Source organism: Tiliqua scincoides, chromosome 4 (genome assembly GCF_035046505.1).
Source record: "Tiliqua scincoides isolate rTilSci1 chromosome 4, rTilSci1.hap2, whole genome shotgun sequence".
NCBI classification, from domain to species: domain Eukaryota; kingdom Metazoa; phylum Chordata; class Lepidosauria; order Squamata; family Scincidae; genus Tiliqua; species Tiliqua scincoides.
In genome coordinates this window covers 214708970-214726976 of record NC_089824.1, presented here as the reverse complement: position 1 = coordinate 214726976, position 18007 = coordinate 214708970, and the positions used below count along the sequence as shown (strand labels likewise).

General features: G+C 43.8%; 1 protein-coding gene and 1 pseudogene across 1 annotated transcript in view; both read right to left on the bottom strand.

Moving 5' to 3' along the window:
- Positions 1–18007, bottom strand: part of CDH4 (cadherin 4) — a 423769-nt gene that overhangs the window by 145857 nt on the left and 259905 nt on the right. The window contains exon 5 of the mRNA XM_066624723.1: positions 13838–13982. Within this exon, the coding sequence (XP_066480820.1) occupies positions 13838–13982 (145 nt within the window). The remainder of the gene's footprint in view (positions 1–13837; positions 13983–18007) is intronic.
- LOC136649884 (5S ribosomal RNA) lies at positions 2816–2932 on the bottom strand (annotated as a pseudogene).

The following is an 18007-nucleotide window of genomic DNA, read 5'->3' as shown; positions in this document are numbered from 1 at the left end:
CTGGTTCCTGCCCTACAGCCTCACCCTGCCCGGCTCTTGGGTCCGGGATGCGGGTCCTGCCTCCCTCCCAGGACTGGGCTACTCTCCGCACCTTCCTGGCCCCCCAGAAGGCCCCTCCTGCTGGGCTTCCCTCCTCTTCCTCAGCTGGGTTTGCTCCTTTAATTCTGCTGTGCCAACAGCACAATCCTAGGCATGCCTACTCAGAAGTAAGCCCCATTATGTTGATTGGGACTTACTTCCAGGTAAGTGTGTATAAGAGTGAAGTCTGAAAGCCCAATCCTATCCACACTTTCCTGGGAGTAAGCCCCAATGACTCTAATGGGACTTACTTCTGCAAAGACATGTCTAGGATCAGGCCCTCAGTCTCCCTGAATCCTTGTTGAGAAGAGCAGGATCTGAGTATGGTGTGTTAGAAGAAGAAAGTGCAGTTGGCGGTGGAGTGGCAGGGAAGGAAGGCAGGCAGCGCCACTGGCAACTGGTAGCAGCCACAGCTGTGAGTCAGAGCCCAGCGCTGGGGCAGAAAGTCAGCCTCGCTTGGGCAAGAAGCAGCCACGGAGCGCTCCCGCAGCCTGGACTCTGGAGACCAGGAGCCCAACCCTATGCATGTCTACTCAGAAGTAAGTCCCATTAGAGTCAATGGGGCTTACTCCCACAAAAGTGCGAATAGGATGGCAGCCTTAGAGCCCAATCCTATGCATGTCTACTCAGAAGTAAGTTCCATTAGAGTCAATGGGGCTTACTCCCAGGAAAGGATGGCATCCTTAGAGCCCAATCCTATGCATGTCTACTCAGAATTCCCATTAGAGTCAATAGGGCTTACTCCCATGTAAATATGGGTAGGAGGATTGCAGTCCAGGAGTGCAGATTTCGGGGTGGGATTGGGCTGCAATCCTATCCATGCTTATCTGGGAGTAAGCCCTATTGACTATAATGGGAGTTACTTCTGAGAAGACATTCATAGGATTCAGCTGTTAGACGCCTCCAGAGGTTTCCACACAAATATCCCCATGGCAGGTCTCCTTCAAGTAAAGCCTAAGGTGAGAGACTTGCGCTATGGGGCTATCGAACCAGAAGCAGAGTGACTAGATGTAATGGGCTCTGACTCACAGCCTATACCTTTAACCATTGTAGAGATGGGGGAACTTTGGCAGGTGCAGCTCAACATGGAAGAGTTTAAAAAGCTGCACCTGCCAAAATTCCCCCATCTCTACAATGGTTCTCACACATTTAGCACTTTTTAGGACCCACTTTTTAGACTGAGAATCTGTTAGGTTCCACCAGAAGTGATGTCATGACTGGAAGTGACATCATCAAGCAGGGAAATTTTTAACAACCCTAGGTTGCAAACCTACCCACACTTACCCAGGAGTAAGTCCCATTGACTATCATTGTTAAAAGCATATACATAGTAGCTTGTTAAAGGTACAGGTCTGTAACATTTCCCCAAATGCAGTCACAGACCATGGTAGCATCAAGTCTAACATATTAAAAATAAAATATTGAAATGAATAAGGACCCACCTTAAATTGGCTCACAACCCACTGGGTCCTGACTCACAGTTTGAGAAACACTAATTAAAAATATATGTACTCTGTGCTCCACTGCATCTGGTCACCCTGACCAGAAGAAGAAGGGAGGAGTCATTGCCCCCCACAACTCCTGTTTCTCGACCCTTTTGCCAACTTAAAGAAAAGGTGCTTTTCAGATGCTCAGAATCTGTCTTTCTCTCTCTCAAAAATAGCAGTTTTCCCTGAACTGACTTCCATTATTAATAATAATAATAATAATAATAATAATAATAATAATAATATTATACCTGACTTGTATAGCAGTATATAAATACTGTTAATAAATAATAATAATACCTGACTTGTATAGCAGTATATAAATACTGTTAATAAATAATAATAATAATTATTAATTAATTATTAATAATTATTATAGTAATAATAATTATTTTATTTAATAATAATAAATAAATATATTATTATTATTATTATTATTATTATTATTATTATTATTAACAGTATTTATATACTGCTTTTCAACAAAAAGTTGATATGGAAATATCTTCCATAACAGTTTGTCAGGTATTTAATATTTTTTTCATTAATATTTTAAAACTCTTTCTTAAAACATAATCTAGTTTTGTGTACCTCTTTTATTGTTCTTATTTGAGTATTTAATGCATGAATTATTAAACTACCTTTCGGTATATCTTTTGGTATACTTAAAATGGCCATTAGGTCATAGAACCTGTTGTTAATTTATCTGAATCCCACCACTGCTCAGATTCCATATATTCTGCCAGGGGACTCTCTTTAATCTGCACTTGGGGGAAAGCAGCAGCATGGTGGCAGACCATGCATTCATCAGCATGTGCTCGGAGACGCAAATAAATTGCACATGTTGCAATATATGTGTGTAGGTGAGGGGTGGAGCCTGCCACTGCAATGCATTTCTCTACCTCCAGCATCCGTTCATTGATCTGGAAAAAATGTCTAAAGCCCCCCCCCCTTTTTTTTTGGTAGGGTCGTGCAGAGAAAGTCTCTACACATACAAGTAACCACGTAGACTTTGTTCAGGCTTTTTGATGATGAACATGTCAAGGTCACCACTAGGCACCATGATCCCAATTCCTGCCTTCATGTATTCTATTGAATGTGTGAAAAAGTGTTTCTTTTGACATCTGTGATGCTCAATAAAACATGAGACATTCAGAAGAAACTGGCAAGATTAGAATTTGTCTTTCTGGAGGCTTCCAACAGCTGGGAACTATGGTTGGCAACCTTCAGTCTTGAAAGACTATGGTATAAGCCTACAGCACCCGGTATTCCCAGGCGGTCTCCCATCCAAGTACTAACCAGGCCTGACCCTGCTTAGCTTCCGAGATCAGACGAGATCAGGTATGTGCAGGGTAACAGTTGCAGAGTTATGAAAAGATAAAATGTTCCGCTGTTGGTGATCCCTCTGTTAAATGTGACCCTTAAGTGGTGTCATCTGATGTTCCAGTTGCCAACCCCAGTGGCAAAAGTGAAGTATGACTGAGCAGCATTAGGTCTGCTCAATGAGAGTTGACAGCAGGCAATTTTGGGAATGAATCGGTCCTGGGACCTTGGTTTGCCATCCCCACATTGTCCCCCTAGTATTTTTTTTCTAAATAGTTATACAGCCAGCAGTCTCCTTGCCCTGGCAAAGGTGGTTTCTAACACCACATCCTACATGCTGCTGTTGTACAACCCACAATCTAAAAAACACAACTTATTAACAGTATTTATTATTATTAACAGTATTTATATACCGCTTTTCAACTAAAAGTTCACAAAGCGGTTTACAGAGAAAAATCAAATAACTAAATGGCTCCCTGTCCCAAAAGGACTCACAATCTAAAAAGATGCAAATGAATACCAGCAGACAGCCACTAGAACAGACAGTGCTGGGGTGAGGTGGGCCAGTTACTCTCCCCCTGCTAAAAAAAGGAGCACCCACTTGAAAAAGTGCCTCTTACCCAATTAGCAGGGGTTAACTTATCCCAGAAACAAAAGTATTGTACACATATACAGCAAACAGCAACCCTTTGAAATGGCATTCTACTGATTAGCCGGCTGGCATCTCCTGGCATCCATGTTCACTATTATTGTTGTAATCAATAGCATATTTTGACCTTTCAAGCAGCTAACCTCATTAATAAAGGAAGTCGCTTCCTAATTGTAAGAGACACTGGATTTCAGGTCTCCTTCTAGTTAGAGAGACAGAGACAGAGACAGAGACAGACAGAGAGCTAATGAGGTAAGAACAAGCAAGCCTGAAGAGAAGTTTGAAAGAATGTAGAGTCATCAACATGGGTTGAAGAGCTGCCTCCCTTATTCACAAATTTAAGAACCATTAAGAAAACAAAGGAATGTTTTTGAAGAGGTTTTGTGGGGTTGTGATCATGTTTTGTTTTTTTAAAGGGGAGGGGGAAAGTGTTGTGTTTTCTTGATGTCAATCTCCTGCCAATCAACTTCATTGGGTAACCCAGAGTTCTGGTGTTATGAGAGAGAAAGAACCACTTCTCACTGTCTACTTTCCCCACACTATTCATAATTCTGAAATCATCTTCCCCCTCAACCTCCAAAGTTACCTCTTTTTCTAAAAAAGCTCTGCCTCTGTTACTTCCTTACAAGTTAACTGCCCTTTGCTAGACAGATCCACCTGGTACGGCTGGAAGCCTGCCTTGGAGATTGTCAGGAGTCGCACAGGATCACGGGAATGGAGATTCTCCATGTGACTGCAGTATTCTGTGGTGCTTTGTTATTGCTGCAATTAATGGCTGGCCTGAAATTTAGTAAAGGAAGGGAGCTTGTTTGCATAGTACATCTCCTGCCAACATTTCAAAATGACCCGTTCTTACATTCGACTGCTCTGCAATTTTTGCTTTTGCCACTTTCATTTCCTTCCTTCCTATAATTTCAGGAACTCACTCAGCCACACACTTTCACATCCTTTTACTGGGAATAGAAATGGCAGAATGTTGAGCAATTTCATCATTAAGTGCACTATCAGGTAAAAGGGAGCACCTCCTTCCCCTCCACAAAGGCTCACCAGGAATTCTGGGGCGAGAGTTTACTTCTTTGCATGAGCTTCTGCCGAAATGCACGGCGATGCCTTAAAGGATTAATTCCCACAAACCTTAAATTGCAGTTTAATTTGAAAACTAATTCAGGCCCATAATTGGCTTTTCTGTTCAAATCACTGAGGCTAAAAGATTTAAATTCTTAATATCCAGATGACTTTCAAGTATCTCACACCATCTGCGCAGTAGTCCACAGTTTTAATCTCTCAAGGGGATCTTTGCTGGTAGAGGAATGAAATAAATAAATAAACCAGAGAACTAATAGAATAATCCACTCCCTTTTAAAGAAAAGAAAATCCCTGGCATTCTGTAGAATATTTATTTTTATGAGATTTCTCCAATTTAATTTGCGACATGCAGATCTCACTCCCAGCTATTTAATTTTTTAAAAGGGACATCAATAACAAGAACAGTCCTATGGAAGGGGAGAGCTCAGAACAGGAGAAGGCAGTGCTGTTAATTACAACATTCTTCACTTAAGCAATAACAGTAGCAATGCTCTCCTTCTTTGGAGTGCTGCCCTCAGTACTCAGAAGCACTTTCCAGTGCCTTGTTTGGAAAGAGGGAAATTAGGATTAATTCTGGCCTCCCAGCCAGTGATATAAAGGATGGCAGTTGGGGAGAAGGCTACAGCTCAGTGGTAGAACATCTGCTTTGGATGCTGAAGGGCCCAGATTCAATCCCTGCTAATGCCAGGGAGGTCTAGGAAAGGCTGCTTCCTGAAATCCTAGAGCAGTAGATGAGTGACTTTCAACAGCTGTACTGCGGCACAGTGGTGTGCCACAATAAGCACGATGCCCTCAATATTATTTTTGTGCTGTGTTTTACCGATGAGGTGCGCACTGATATGTTGGCAACCTTCAGTCTCGAAAGACTATGGTATCGCGCTCTGAACAGTGTCTAGTGTGTTCTGGAACAGCGTCTAGTGTGGCTGAAAAGGCCAATTCGGGAGTGACAATCCCTTCCACACCGGGAGCAAGTGCAGTCTGTCCCTGGTCTGTCTCCCTGGCTATGGGCCTTCCTTCTTTGCCTCTTTGCCTCAGACTGTTGGCCAAGTGTCTCTTCAAACTGGGAAAGGCCATGCTGCACAGCCTGCCTCCAAGCTGGCCTCTCAGAGGGCAGGGTTTCCCACTTGTTGAGGTCCCTGTTGCAGATGCACTGATAAAACACTAACAACAACAACAACAACAAAAACAGGTATTTATATACTGCCTTTCTTGGTCTTTATTCAAGATTTTATTCAAGGCGGTTTACATAGGCAGGCTTTATTAAATCCCTTATTAAACAGGGATTTTTACAATTTCAAAGAAGGTTCTTTCTTTCAAGAACCACTACATTCAAGGTGTTTCATTCCAATCTGGCTTCACATTCTGGCCTCCATCCTCCCACACTCAGAGCAGATGGAATTGCTCGGCTTCAGCTTGTCAGCTGCTCCAAGGTCGCACGGTGCCAGTGGCCTGAACTGGCGACCTTGTGGATGTTATCTTCAGGCAGACGGAGGCTCTACCCTCTAGACCAGACCTCCTGCCCTAACCAAGCACTAACCAAGCACTTGCATTGATAAATCACTGATAAATCACTTGCACTGATAAAACACTAACAAAGCAAATGCAATGTTATTGTTCCCAGGTTTGACCAAGATTATCTCTGCATAGCTTTTTTTTTTTTTTACCAATGTGCAGGAACACATTTGTGCATGAGCAAAACCCTGCACAAAAATAATCTTGATGCAATCCTAGGTGTGATCACACTGAGATTCCTTTTTTGCAGAGCTTCTTCACACACATAATTCTTCATTCAGCAATACAGACAATGATATCTCCAATTGATTTTATTCAGTATAGACAGGCAGAACTTTTGAAATAAATAAAAACTAGAAACCAGCTGCTGCACTTAGTTGGAGGTAGAGGACATGCGAGCTCTGAGCAACATCAGAGAAGCATACAATCCTTTAGTTGCCATTGTCCAGCATGGCATTGTTCGGGCTACAAAAACAAAGTTCCAGGGACAGGAAGCTTTCCTGACACATGTATGTTCTGCCAGATTCTCAGTCTAAGCTCCACCTGGAGAATTATGCCCACTTTTAGCTAATTAGTTCCCCTTCTTTCCTCAATAATGACCCTGATTCTGCCCTGCAGTACTGCTGGACCCCACTACCAGGGTAGCTAACCTACAGAGGTCCTCCTTCCTGCCAGCAGCCTCCCACCACTACAGCAGCCCCTTGGTCCTCAGCAGGTCATGGGCACAGCAGCCAAACACAAGTCTTAGTGTCTCCAGTAGCTTCTGCTCCAACAGCTTCCAAAGTCCATTCACATATCAGTCCATTAGCTATCAATTGCTCAAGCCATGTCTCCAGTCTGTCCTTCCTCAAGCTTTCCTCCCTCTGCTACCCACACCAAACTTTTCCTTCATCATGTGCTTTTATGCCTGAAGGTCCTATTGCCTTCAAGTGGCTGCAGCTGTGCAGCACACTCTGCTGGATGCCCAGGCCTTACCCTTAACGGGGCCACTGCTGATACCACATCTACCTCCTCGCCACCTCTTCCGTGATTCCAATACAATGTACTCTATTGGGGAAAGGAGGCTGAAGAAGCTAGAGACCTTTATCTGCTCTTGAAAGGAAACTTCTACAGCTAGAAGAGAACTTTGCTGATTAAGACTGTTGGAAGGACCAGTGGGAATTTGTGGCTCTGGCTTCTGCAGCTGCAATTTTTGAAACTTAGCTGTGTTCTTCACAGAGAGACAAAGTTCAAAGAAGCCAGAACATTATTTGAGGCAAGTAAAACATGGTCTTTTAAGATACACTTTCAATCAGCAGTAGTACATTAAATCAAAACAACTCAGAAAGGGGGGGGGGATGAGGCTGATTCGGTGTATGTGTTTTTAAAAATTGTTCATATCTATTCATGTTCCAAGCTTGTTTCAAAAAACCCCATGTTTAAGAACAACTATAGCAACAAAAACAAAAGCAAAAAAGGTTCCATCTGCATAGCCTTACACTAACTACATGAGTAGTTAGGAGGATTTATTCTTCTGCATGTTTAAAGGAGAGGGAAGGGAGTTTCCTTTTAATTTGAGCTGGGGGGCAATACAAAGCTGACTTGATGTGTCTTTGCTTACTTGGGTGAGTGATTTTATGCTACAAAGATTGTCACTTTTGATGGCATAATGTCCTGCTTAGTATTACAAAATGATTTCTTAACTGCCAAACAGAAGCAAGAAATCATTTGTAGAAATTATAAATGCAATGACAACATTAATTGCCTTCCCTCCTTCTTGATTTCATTAGATTTGTAACTTCAACTCATCCCAAGTAGCAGAGTGGAAACAAATTTGCCCTCAAAACTCCTACCTCCAAATTCTACACTGTGAATTCTGACATCAAATAGAGAAGGTGCTGAAGCAGGGGGAAAGGAAAGAGATTTCCTTTCCAGATTTCCTTTCCAGACCCAGGGAACATCCACGAAAGTTGAGTGTTGGGAGAGTTAGGACAGACAGAAGAAAATATTTCTTTACCCAGCGTGTAATTAGTTGGTGGAACTCTTTGCCACAGGAAGTAGTGATGGCATCTTGCCTGGATGCCTTTAAGAGGGGATTGGACAAACTTCTGGAGGAATAGTTCATTACAGGTTACAAGTCATAGTAGGTATGTGCAAGCTCTTGGTTTTAGAGGCAGGCTGCCTCTGATTGTCAGATGCAGGGGAGGACACAGGGACGTAGATTGTGTCTGTTGTCTTGAATGCTCCCTGGGGCATTTGGTGGGCCCCTGTGAGATACAGGAAGCTGGACTAGATGGGCCTTTGGCCTGATCCAGCAGGGCTCTGGATGTTCTGATATTTCCTGCTACACCCGCCAGAACCAGCAGTCAGGTAAGAAGGTGTGAGGATGTTCTGGGCTGGTAGGAAGCAAGGGAGAAGCGCAAGGCTAGCTCAAAACCTCTGAATACCAGAAATGGTGGTGCCCAGGGCAGTGATGTCCTGATGTCACGTGACACTGTGTCACATGACATCCCTTCTGGGTTCTCCCCAGAGGACGGGCACTCCTGGGGTAGATGGGCACTTTTCACCAACCCCTATTCCTTCTCCTGCAGAGAAGAGGAATGGGTGGCGTGAAGTCACTAGCACCTCCTCTGTAACTAGGGTGAAGCCTGGAGGACAATAATGAGTCCCCCTTGGCGTAATGCCCAGAGCAGGTGCCCCTCAAGCTTCACCCTAGTTATGCCTCTGGTGATGTCCCAACCACTCCTGGGTTTGAAAAGAAGTGTGGAGGAGAAGATATACTGGAGCCCACCACTCCATTCCTTTCTTTTCTAATCCTGGGAATGGGAAGTGGAAGAGGAGTAAAGGGAGCAAGTGGGCAACTGCCCTAATTTAGCACCATGGATGAGCTGACCCTGAGAGAAAGGTTTTGGAGACTCATGAGGGGGATTGGTGGAAGGGAGGAACGGACTTGATGGCAGAGTCTGCCACTGTATCCTGTGCTCACTTCCATCACAGGCCTCATCAAGTCTGTGCCCGCTCAATAGCGGGCACAGATCCAAGGAGACCCACTGGGACTGTGGTGTCATTACCTGGGATAAGCGAGCAAACATTCCCTTATCCCGAGAAGACTCCAGTGGCTTCCTTGGCAACCACAGGATACAGCAGCGGCCATTTCAGTGCTGCTGTTCCTGTGCTGCTGGGCACCATAGGATTGGGCTGTGAGCCACTTGGCTCCCATCGTTGCAGCACCCAAAGGTGCTGTAAAAGGCACCCAAAGGTGGGATCACCCAACTATACAATTTTGTTTGTTTCTCAAAGACGTAATATTGCAATTCTTACTGTATGTGCAGAATGAGCATTTCTCATAGATCTTTCTCCATGAATTTACCAAGTTAAGGAAGACAAATTCAATTCCAATTTGAGAATTGAATTCCTTTTAAGAGAGCACAAATTAAATTAGAGGCGAAATGCAACAAATACAAATGTAACTGTTCCTGAATTGAAAATACAGTTCTGTACCCATATTACATTTTGGGATGTATACTACAAAAGCACACAACCAACTCCAAGACCATTGGTCACACCAAAAGAACAAGTATTTTGTAGTAAAAAGTACCCAATAGCTTAAAGGTTTATCTGGATTTCAAACAATAAGGGACTGCAATTTACTCTACCTCTCATCCTAATAAGCAGGGCTAGTTTAACATTTGGTAACTCTTTTCAGTATTGATTTGTTTTAGAATAAGATGTGAGAAGCTTGATTTGCTATGGTGGTATCAAAAGAATCGCTGCTCATTTTGATTACGTGAGCCCTTATTAGCTCATCTGCTGTATCCCTAATGTAATGGATGCAGTCTTATACTCCCTTTCCATACATAGGAATTTGAGAGAGAATTTAAAGAATGCTGACAACATTAAACACTGAAATTCAAAGGACTGACCAGACTCCAGTCCAGAAATCTAAAGCTCCACCAAGTTGTGCTCTGTGCAGGATTCATTTAAAAGAACTCAGGTCTTGCAGGATCAGTTACTTAGTAGGTATCAAGAGTGTCCATTCATTTTGAGACAAATGCGAACATGCAACAAGCTGGTCTCATGTGGTTCCGCTCTGCATTTGTCAGAGGTGAACACGACAGTCACAGCCTGAGGGAGCTGTAATCCATATATCCTTCACACTGTTGGGCTTTTGTTTTGGGGAGCCTGCCTTTGGAATAGCTGGAATAGATAACATGAATTCCAAAATAGGATCTATAAACCACCCACCCATTTAGAATGCTTTAATTGGTATTTTATATTTCAATTTGTATAGCTTTTGGTCCATTTTATTAGCTGGGTTAGTTATTTGAATATATATTTAAGATTTCTACAAAGCAGAGTGTTTCTATTACATAATTAGTGGGCTCAAATTTACTGTTAATTTAGGGGTATATTAATTTAAACACTTTTTCATGCCTTATTTTACACACACATTCTTATACAGACAAAAGAAAAATATTTCTTTACTCAGCATGTGGTTGGTCTGTGGAACTCCTTGCCACAGGATGTGGTGACAACATCTGGTCTAGATGCTTTTAAAAGGGGATTGGACAAGTTTCTGGAGGAAAAATCCATTATGGGTTACAAGCCATGATGTGTATGTGCAACCTCCTGATTTTAGAAATGGGCTATGTCAGATGCAAGGGAGGGCACTAGCATGCAGGTCTCTTGTTGCCTTCTGTGCTCCCTGAAGCATTTGGTGGGCCGCTGTGAGATACAGGAAGCTGGACTAGATGGGCCTATGGCCTGATCCAGTGGGGCTGTTCTTATGCACACAGCCAGATTATGGGGTGCCCCCGCACTGATTGAATTGTTCCATGCCCCTCACCCTTCTAGGGATGGCCCTGATAATAATTTCTTATTAAAAGCAAATTAGATAGCAAAACTGGGAAAAATATTTGCTTGGGAGTCTGGGCGGTCACTGCCAGTTCGATTGGAACTGCCATTCTACCATCTCAGGATTATACTACATGATTATGCTGCATGTGCTGATTGGGCCTCACACTGGCGGGCCTCACAATGACACCACTTCTGCACAGTTTTACACACGCACACGCACACGCACAAGCAGTCACCCACCACACTCCTCATGTGGCTTCTTCATCTGCAGATTTGCAGGACTTCAAGTTTGATTTAAAGGGACCACGTGCAGGAAGACACTCTTTCATTTGCACGGTACCTGCACTTTTGTGTTTGAAGAAACTGTATGGAGAACTCGTGCAAGGAAAGCGCCCTACAGGTAGACCACAGCTGCAATACAAGGACATCTGCAAGAGGGATCTGAAGGCCTTAGGAGTGGACCTCAACAGGTGGGAAACCCTGGCCTCTGAGCGGCCCGCTTGGAGGCAGGCTGTGCAGCATGGCCTTTCCCAGTTTGAAGAGACACTTGGCCAACAGACTGAGGCAAAGAGGCAAAGAAGGAAGGCCCACAGCCAGGGAGACAGACCAGGGACAGACTGCACTTGCTCCCAGTGTGGAAGGGATTGTCACTCCCGAATCGGCCTTTTCAGCCACACTAGACGCTGTTCCAGAACCACCATTCAGAGCGCGATACTAGAGTCTTTCGAGACTGAAGGTTGCCAACAGTCACCTGGAACAAGGTCAGGAGGCAGGTGACCCACTTTCCATTTGCTTTTAGTGGACGGAGAGTGGATCACTGCAGGTTGTATCCACAGCAAGCTGGAAGGAGATGGTGGCAGAAGCTGATTTGGGATGAAGGGCAGCCTAAATTCTCCCCCCCCCCCACAATCTGCCACAGCTATAACCCGCTTCACCTCATCTAATAGATGGATTTCCCTTGGGGCCTCAACACCAATATTCAACTGCCATTCTTGTTTAAAACCAGTGTCCCCTGGAAGTTTTTTATATGACAACTACCGCAGGTACTGGAGAAATTAAGACAAATGTTTGCTGACACAATCAAGAGTCACGTGATATTTAACCCGTCCACTAGGTAAAAGACAACAGAAGAGAAATTTATCCAAGGAAAACAACTCATTAAAACTACCCTGGGATCTATATTTTACTGCAGGTTTCCTACTGTTCATGAAATTACCTACATTTCTCATTTCTCAGTGTAAAAATAAATAAATAAAATTCCTCCACATTAATTATTATTAAGGCTGTTGTTAGATAAAGTTTTCAGTCAATTAACTGTCTTATTCTTATCAGACAAATTGATTTAATGGACTAATTACAGCAAATAATTGATTTATCTCAGTGCAGGTGGGCATTTTTTTTTAAGATGATGAAGGTAACAGTTTCTCTGGACTAAAGGGGAGGGGAGAGAGAGAGACAGAGAGAGAGATTTTTTTTAAAAAAATAGCTTAAGTAGATTGAGAGATGAATGCCAGCTCTTTCATAGGGACAGCTTTAATGAAAATCCAATCCAATGTTCCTCATTTACAAAGATTGTAGTCTCTCTAGCGTAAATAGAGAAGACTCCTCCAATATTTGACTCAAATTTTTGCAGACCTGGGCTCATACCTGTAAGGTTTGCAATACTTGGGGCCAAGCTAGACATTCATAAATTGCCTTTGTAAGAGGTGTGCTTCAAGAAGTACTGCTTCTTTCAGCAAAAAAAAAAAAAAAAAAGGAGCTACTGCTGGTGATGAATTCTGTATAGGTTCAGAGAGCACAGGGAAGAAGAGATTAATTTTTTCTCTTTATTCCATTTTCACAACAACAAATTTAACATATCCACTCCCAGCTGCTTTTGGCCCCTGAAGCTCCTCCTACACTATGGTGTGCTATGCAAAAGTAGTCTCTGTGCCTCCACCATTGCTTTGTGATATCCTCCAGCAATTTTGGCATCAGACGTCAGCCAAGTTGGTCACTGGTCAGGCCAACTCTTTGACCCTTTGTAGTGGTGGCATCTACAGCTCTCAATACACCACTGGGAACAGGGGCACCAGTATAGGGACTGATTTGCTGAGTATAGGGCCCAGTATAGGGCTCTGATCTGGGGGCCCCAGAATGCTGACACCAGTATTGTTCCCCAATATGATCATCTTGGGATCAGATCCCCCTCTCCAATTCTGTAGTGCTTGGCAGTGGAAACTGGTACTCCAGCACCAAACCACTGCGTTAATATTTATGACAATGGCCATCCCATTATATTAACCTCAATCACTTGTTTCTCAGAAGAACATTGCCTTGGAACATGGAGGTTCTATTTAGCTTGGGGCCTTCACTTTTAACTTTTGGCATGTACTGGCCCAGTTATGACCAAAGATGTCCTTCAGAGCTGCAAATGTCCTGTGCTCTGAAATTCCTCCACACCACATTGTACAGCCATACAGTGACTTTAAAGAAAAGAGGCAGAGAAAAAAGAATCTAAGCCAAACATGTTTCAACCAATAGTCTTCTTCAGCAGTTAGAATACCCAGGGTAATAATCTGACTCTTCTAGAGTCCAATGCAAATTCAGGCTTGCAAATATTCAAAGGGATCCCTATCTTCACAGCTCACTTGTGTGAAGATCACACTGAGGCTACCCCCCACGAGACATGATTCTCACAATAAGGTTATTTTATCTCTAACTCACCAAGTCCATATGGTGGTGGTGGTGGTGGTGGTGGTGGTGTGTGTGTGTGTGTGTGTGTGTGTGTGTGTTTTAAATAAAGGCAAGTATTAAGCAAAGAACATAAAAACCAAGCAATAATAGCAAAGACTTGTGATAGTATTATGAACTCTTCCAACTGTACCTGGTTTAGATCCTTCATCAACAGATCCATTATAGACTTGGTTTATGAACTCAGGCCTGTTATCATTCATGTCAATTACGTAGATGTAGAGGTCAATTGGGTTTTCCACCTTGTTTCCATTCATATCTACAGCATGTGCTTTAAGCTGGTTTAAAAAAAAAAAAGGGAACATGTCAATAATGAAATTCTGCATTTGGAGAGGCAGCATGTCAGTTTCAGTCATTTAAACCCTTTGCCTACATGAGGGATTTACAAATGCCAGTATTCTGGAAGTGACAGAGATATGGATTTCTACTGGATAGCAGCAGCCAAGCTATCTAGCACAGTTTGCTATGTGGAACTAGCATACTAAAACTGGGGCTTGACATCTGCCGCTATTTCAGTGTCCTTTCTGAATTTCATTGCCAGCAGTGAAGACTGTACGGGGTGTCTCTGGGGCAGGAATAATCTACTTCTCCAACCTGCTCAGCAGAAAATGCATAGGTGGTGTAACTACTGATTTATTTCCAACATTTGTATGCCACTTTTATACAACATGCAACCCAATCCTCAATGAAGGAAGCACTGGTGGAATGTATGCAATGCCAGCACTGGCTGCCACAAAAGCTCCATAATGCACTCTGTGACTGTGTAGTAGGGAGATGGCATGCTGGCAGGAAGGCCAGAGCCTTCCCGTGGGCACCAGCAGTTCAAGAGCAACACACTGGTGGAGGTACGCTTGAGCAGGGGGCAGAATGAGGCAGGAGGAGTGTGGAATGGGGAAGAGATGTGGCAGGGCGGGCAGATCGTACCCAGGAGGGGAGCAGGTTCGGTGGGAGTGGCAGGCACCAAATCTCGACCCCCTTCCTGGGCCTGATTCACCTGCATGGATCAACATGGACTTGCAGCAGTGGTGTCACAGGTGCAGGTCCAAGTTGACCTCCTTGTGACTGCTGGGGCTTATCCCAGGGCAAGGGGACAAATGTCTCCTCAGCCCAAGGAGACCTCCAGCAGCCAAAAATCCCCCCGCAGGATACAGTGATAGCCGTGCAGTGCTGGGATTTAGGTAGGATTGAGTTGATAATCAAGGTGGCTAACAGCAATCCACAAAAAAATAAAACTATACTGTAAAACAGCAATCCACACGGATGAAACTAAAAGCGGTACTGTAAAAAAAGTCTAAGAATGGCAAAAACAATATATATGAAATATAATTATTCTTTTTTAAGGAAGAAGAAAGAGGAGGAAAAGAAAATATACTGATATTCTAATCGAATGTCAGATGATTTAGGGTGAAATCTGACAGTTGATTTTCAACAGATTTGCACAAAATTCCACATTTATCTTGGGTGTGAGAACACTGTACAGTGAATATTTTCAGAGATAGGGTATGCGTTTTAAAGTTCAAGTCCCACCGGCCGCAGAATTCTTCATCCTCCGGGTCTCTGTGCAACTCCGCAGCATTACCAATTGATATGTGCAGAACTTGGGCTCAGTTGACTGCTGTGAATTGGCTTGAGGGGATCGTAGCCTGTACCCTTTCATGAGCCAATAGACAGTCAGTCTGAGTTTGTCTGAGGAGGACCAAAGGGAAAACTGCTGCAGGAGAGAAGGCTGCAGTACCAGTGGAGGAAAGGTAGAGGCTGCTGTGTGCATAGGAACTGAGACCTGAGAAAGGGGCTGCACTAGCAAAGAGCTCAAGGACCAGCAACTGTTACCCTGCACATGCCTGATCTTGTCTGATCTTGGAAGCTAAGCAGGGTCAGGCCTGGTTAATACTTGGATGGGAGACCACCTGGGAATACTGGGTGCTGTAGGCTTATACCATAGTCTTTTGAGACTGAAGGTTGCCACCCAAGGACCACCAGGGAAGCTTGGTAGAGAAGGAGCTGCAAGGAGTGAGCTGGAAGAGACCAAGCTACAGAAAGGAGCTGAGGACAGAGCTGCAGGAAGGAGCCCCTGGGAGAGCCTCCAAGAACCAGGGAACAACCAACCAGCCTTTGCCTCAAGTCCTGCTGCCTCCTGCCTGCCTAGTGCCTGCCTCAGGTCCTCACTCAGTTGGGGGAATCTGGAACAAGGTTATTTTGTTTGGTTTGGTTCAGGTTCCATTCCTCCTAATAAAAGCCTTGAACTTAGTTTGGTGTCAGTGGTCTCTTTCGATCCTGCATAGCACAATGGATTACCCATTCTCTCAGAGCAGTACATCAACAAAGGTCCCTACCTGGAGAAGCTGTTAATGTTGTGTGGAGACAGACACAGACTGCAGCCAAACCCAGAAACAATAAAGGCAAAAGCAATCCATCAAAGGGAATGGAAAACTTCCAGAACTTTATTCTCTGCCAAGCTATTATCAATACCAATATTGAGAACACACCGCCTCTCTAGAGTAACCATCTGTTTTTCATCCTAAAGAACCTAGTTTCAATTTTCTGACATGATTACTCATTGTTCTGTCTATTTGTAAGTAGTTTTGAGATACTTTTTCTATTTCTAGTTTCGCTTGCCATTTATTTTTTTATTCATACCACTGATCAGATTGAACACAGCATGTCATTTCAACTGAAAACTCTTCAGTCCATTGCAAACAAATGAAGCAATACGGCTACAGTCTGCACCTGAGGGCCCAATTGTTGCTTTCTGGGGTAGGGACTGTTGCTTCCCAGGACATACAGGTAAGAGTAGAATATCTGAGCCAAAAGGGGGTAACTTACCCCACGGCAGTGGTGTAGCTAGAGGGGGTGCAAAGCACTAAGTTTTGCAGGGAACCCCACCGCAGTGTGCAAGAGGCCCCTCCCTCTCAGAGCTAGGCACACCTCCATTTTGCTTCATTGTCTGGAATAGCTCAGAAAGAGAGGGGGAGGGGCCCCTTGCATACTACACTGAGGCTCCCTGCAAAATTTAGTGCTTTGCACCCCCTCTAGCTATGCCACTGCACCGTGGTTCCTGCTCACATCAGCGTCGTTCCTCAAGCAAACTGGCACACCACTGGTGTGGAGAGGAACAATATGAAGGCTCTCCCCTCGCACGGCCATAGGAAGCTGCCTGCCTTAAACCATGCTCCATCTAGTTCCTTATTGCTTCCTCTCACTGGCAATGTGTCTCCAAGCTTTCTGGCAGAGAAACGTCATTCCATGTGCTGGTACCAGAGATATTTTTAACTGGAGATGCTAGTGAATGAACCTTGGACACTCTGCATTGGGAGCATGTGCTCTATACTGACCTATGGGCCATGGCTCTTTCCTTTAGGCCAGGATTTTCATGGCACAAAAAGGAGCTGCCTTCCATCAGCTCCTGCTCTACGAAGATAATGTGAGTGGGGATAGCAATGGCACTTTTGATAACAGAGTTAATAAATACAGGGCGCAGTCCTAACTCACTTTCCAGCACCGGCATAAGGGCAATGCAGCTCCTAGGTAAGTAAACAAACAGCCCCTTACTTTGAGGAGGCCTCCATGAGTGCCACCCAACTGCAGGATGCAGCACACGCCCCATTGGCACAGCTATGCCAGTGCTGGAAAGTGAGTTAGGATTTGGGTCACAGTCTCACAATCCAAATATAGTAACTGTTAGGTATATTTGTGGTTAAATAAAACTGTCATGTCCTCATCAAACATTTTTTTCCCTAAGCTTTAATGACCACCTGAGAAATGCTGCAACCTTAAGCATAATCAACCCTAAGCATCAGGCACATGCTGGAGAAGCTCTAGGAAGATTTCCTGCTACAGGCAGGGGGTTGGAATAAACGGCCTTATGGGTTCCTTCTAACACTAAGATTCTATAATGACTTGAAAGTACATTTCATTGAAATCCATAGAATTTACTTCTGATTGCAAAGATGGTTAGGACTGGGCTATTAATCTTTCTTTATAATCAAGATGAACCACCAAAATGATCATTTTAACTACTCTTTCCTGAACTCCCCCCTCTGTGCATTTTTTAAAGGTGGCACACCCAGTGGTGTGCCGATTATTCTAAATATGAATACTGCTGATATCCAATTAGTGTAAATGTGCATTTTGGATTTTTTTTCTGTTTCATCGTGCATCGCCTTGTTTACATTAAATTTCAGCTCTCATTCTATCACCTACTTTGGAGAGGTCTTATTGGAGCTCTTGAAGCCCGTTTAATATTTTTACCTTCCTGAGTAATCTGAAAACGTGGCTATTTCACTGTCCAACCCTGACTCCAGAG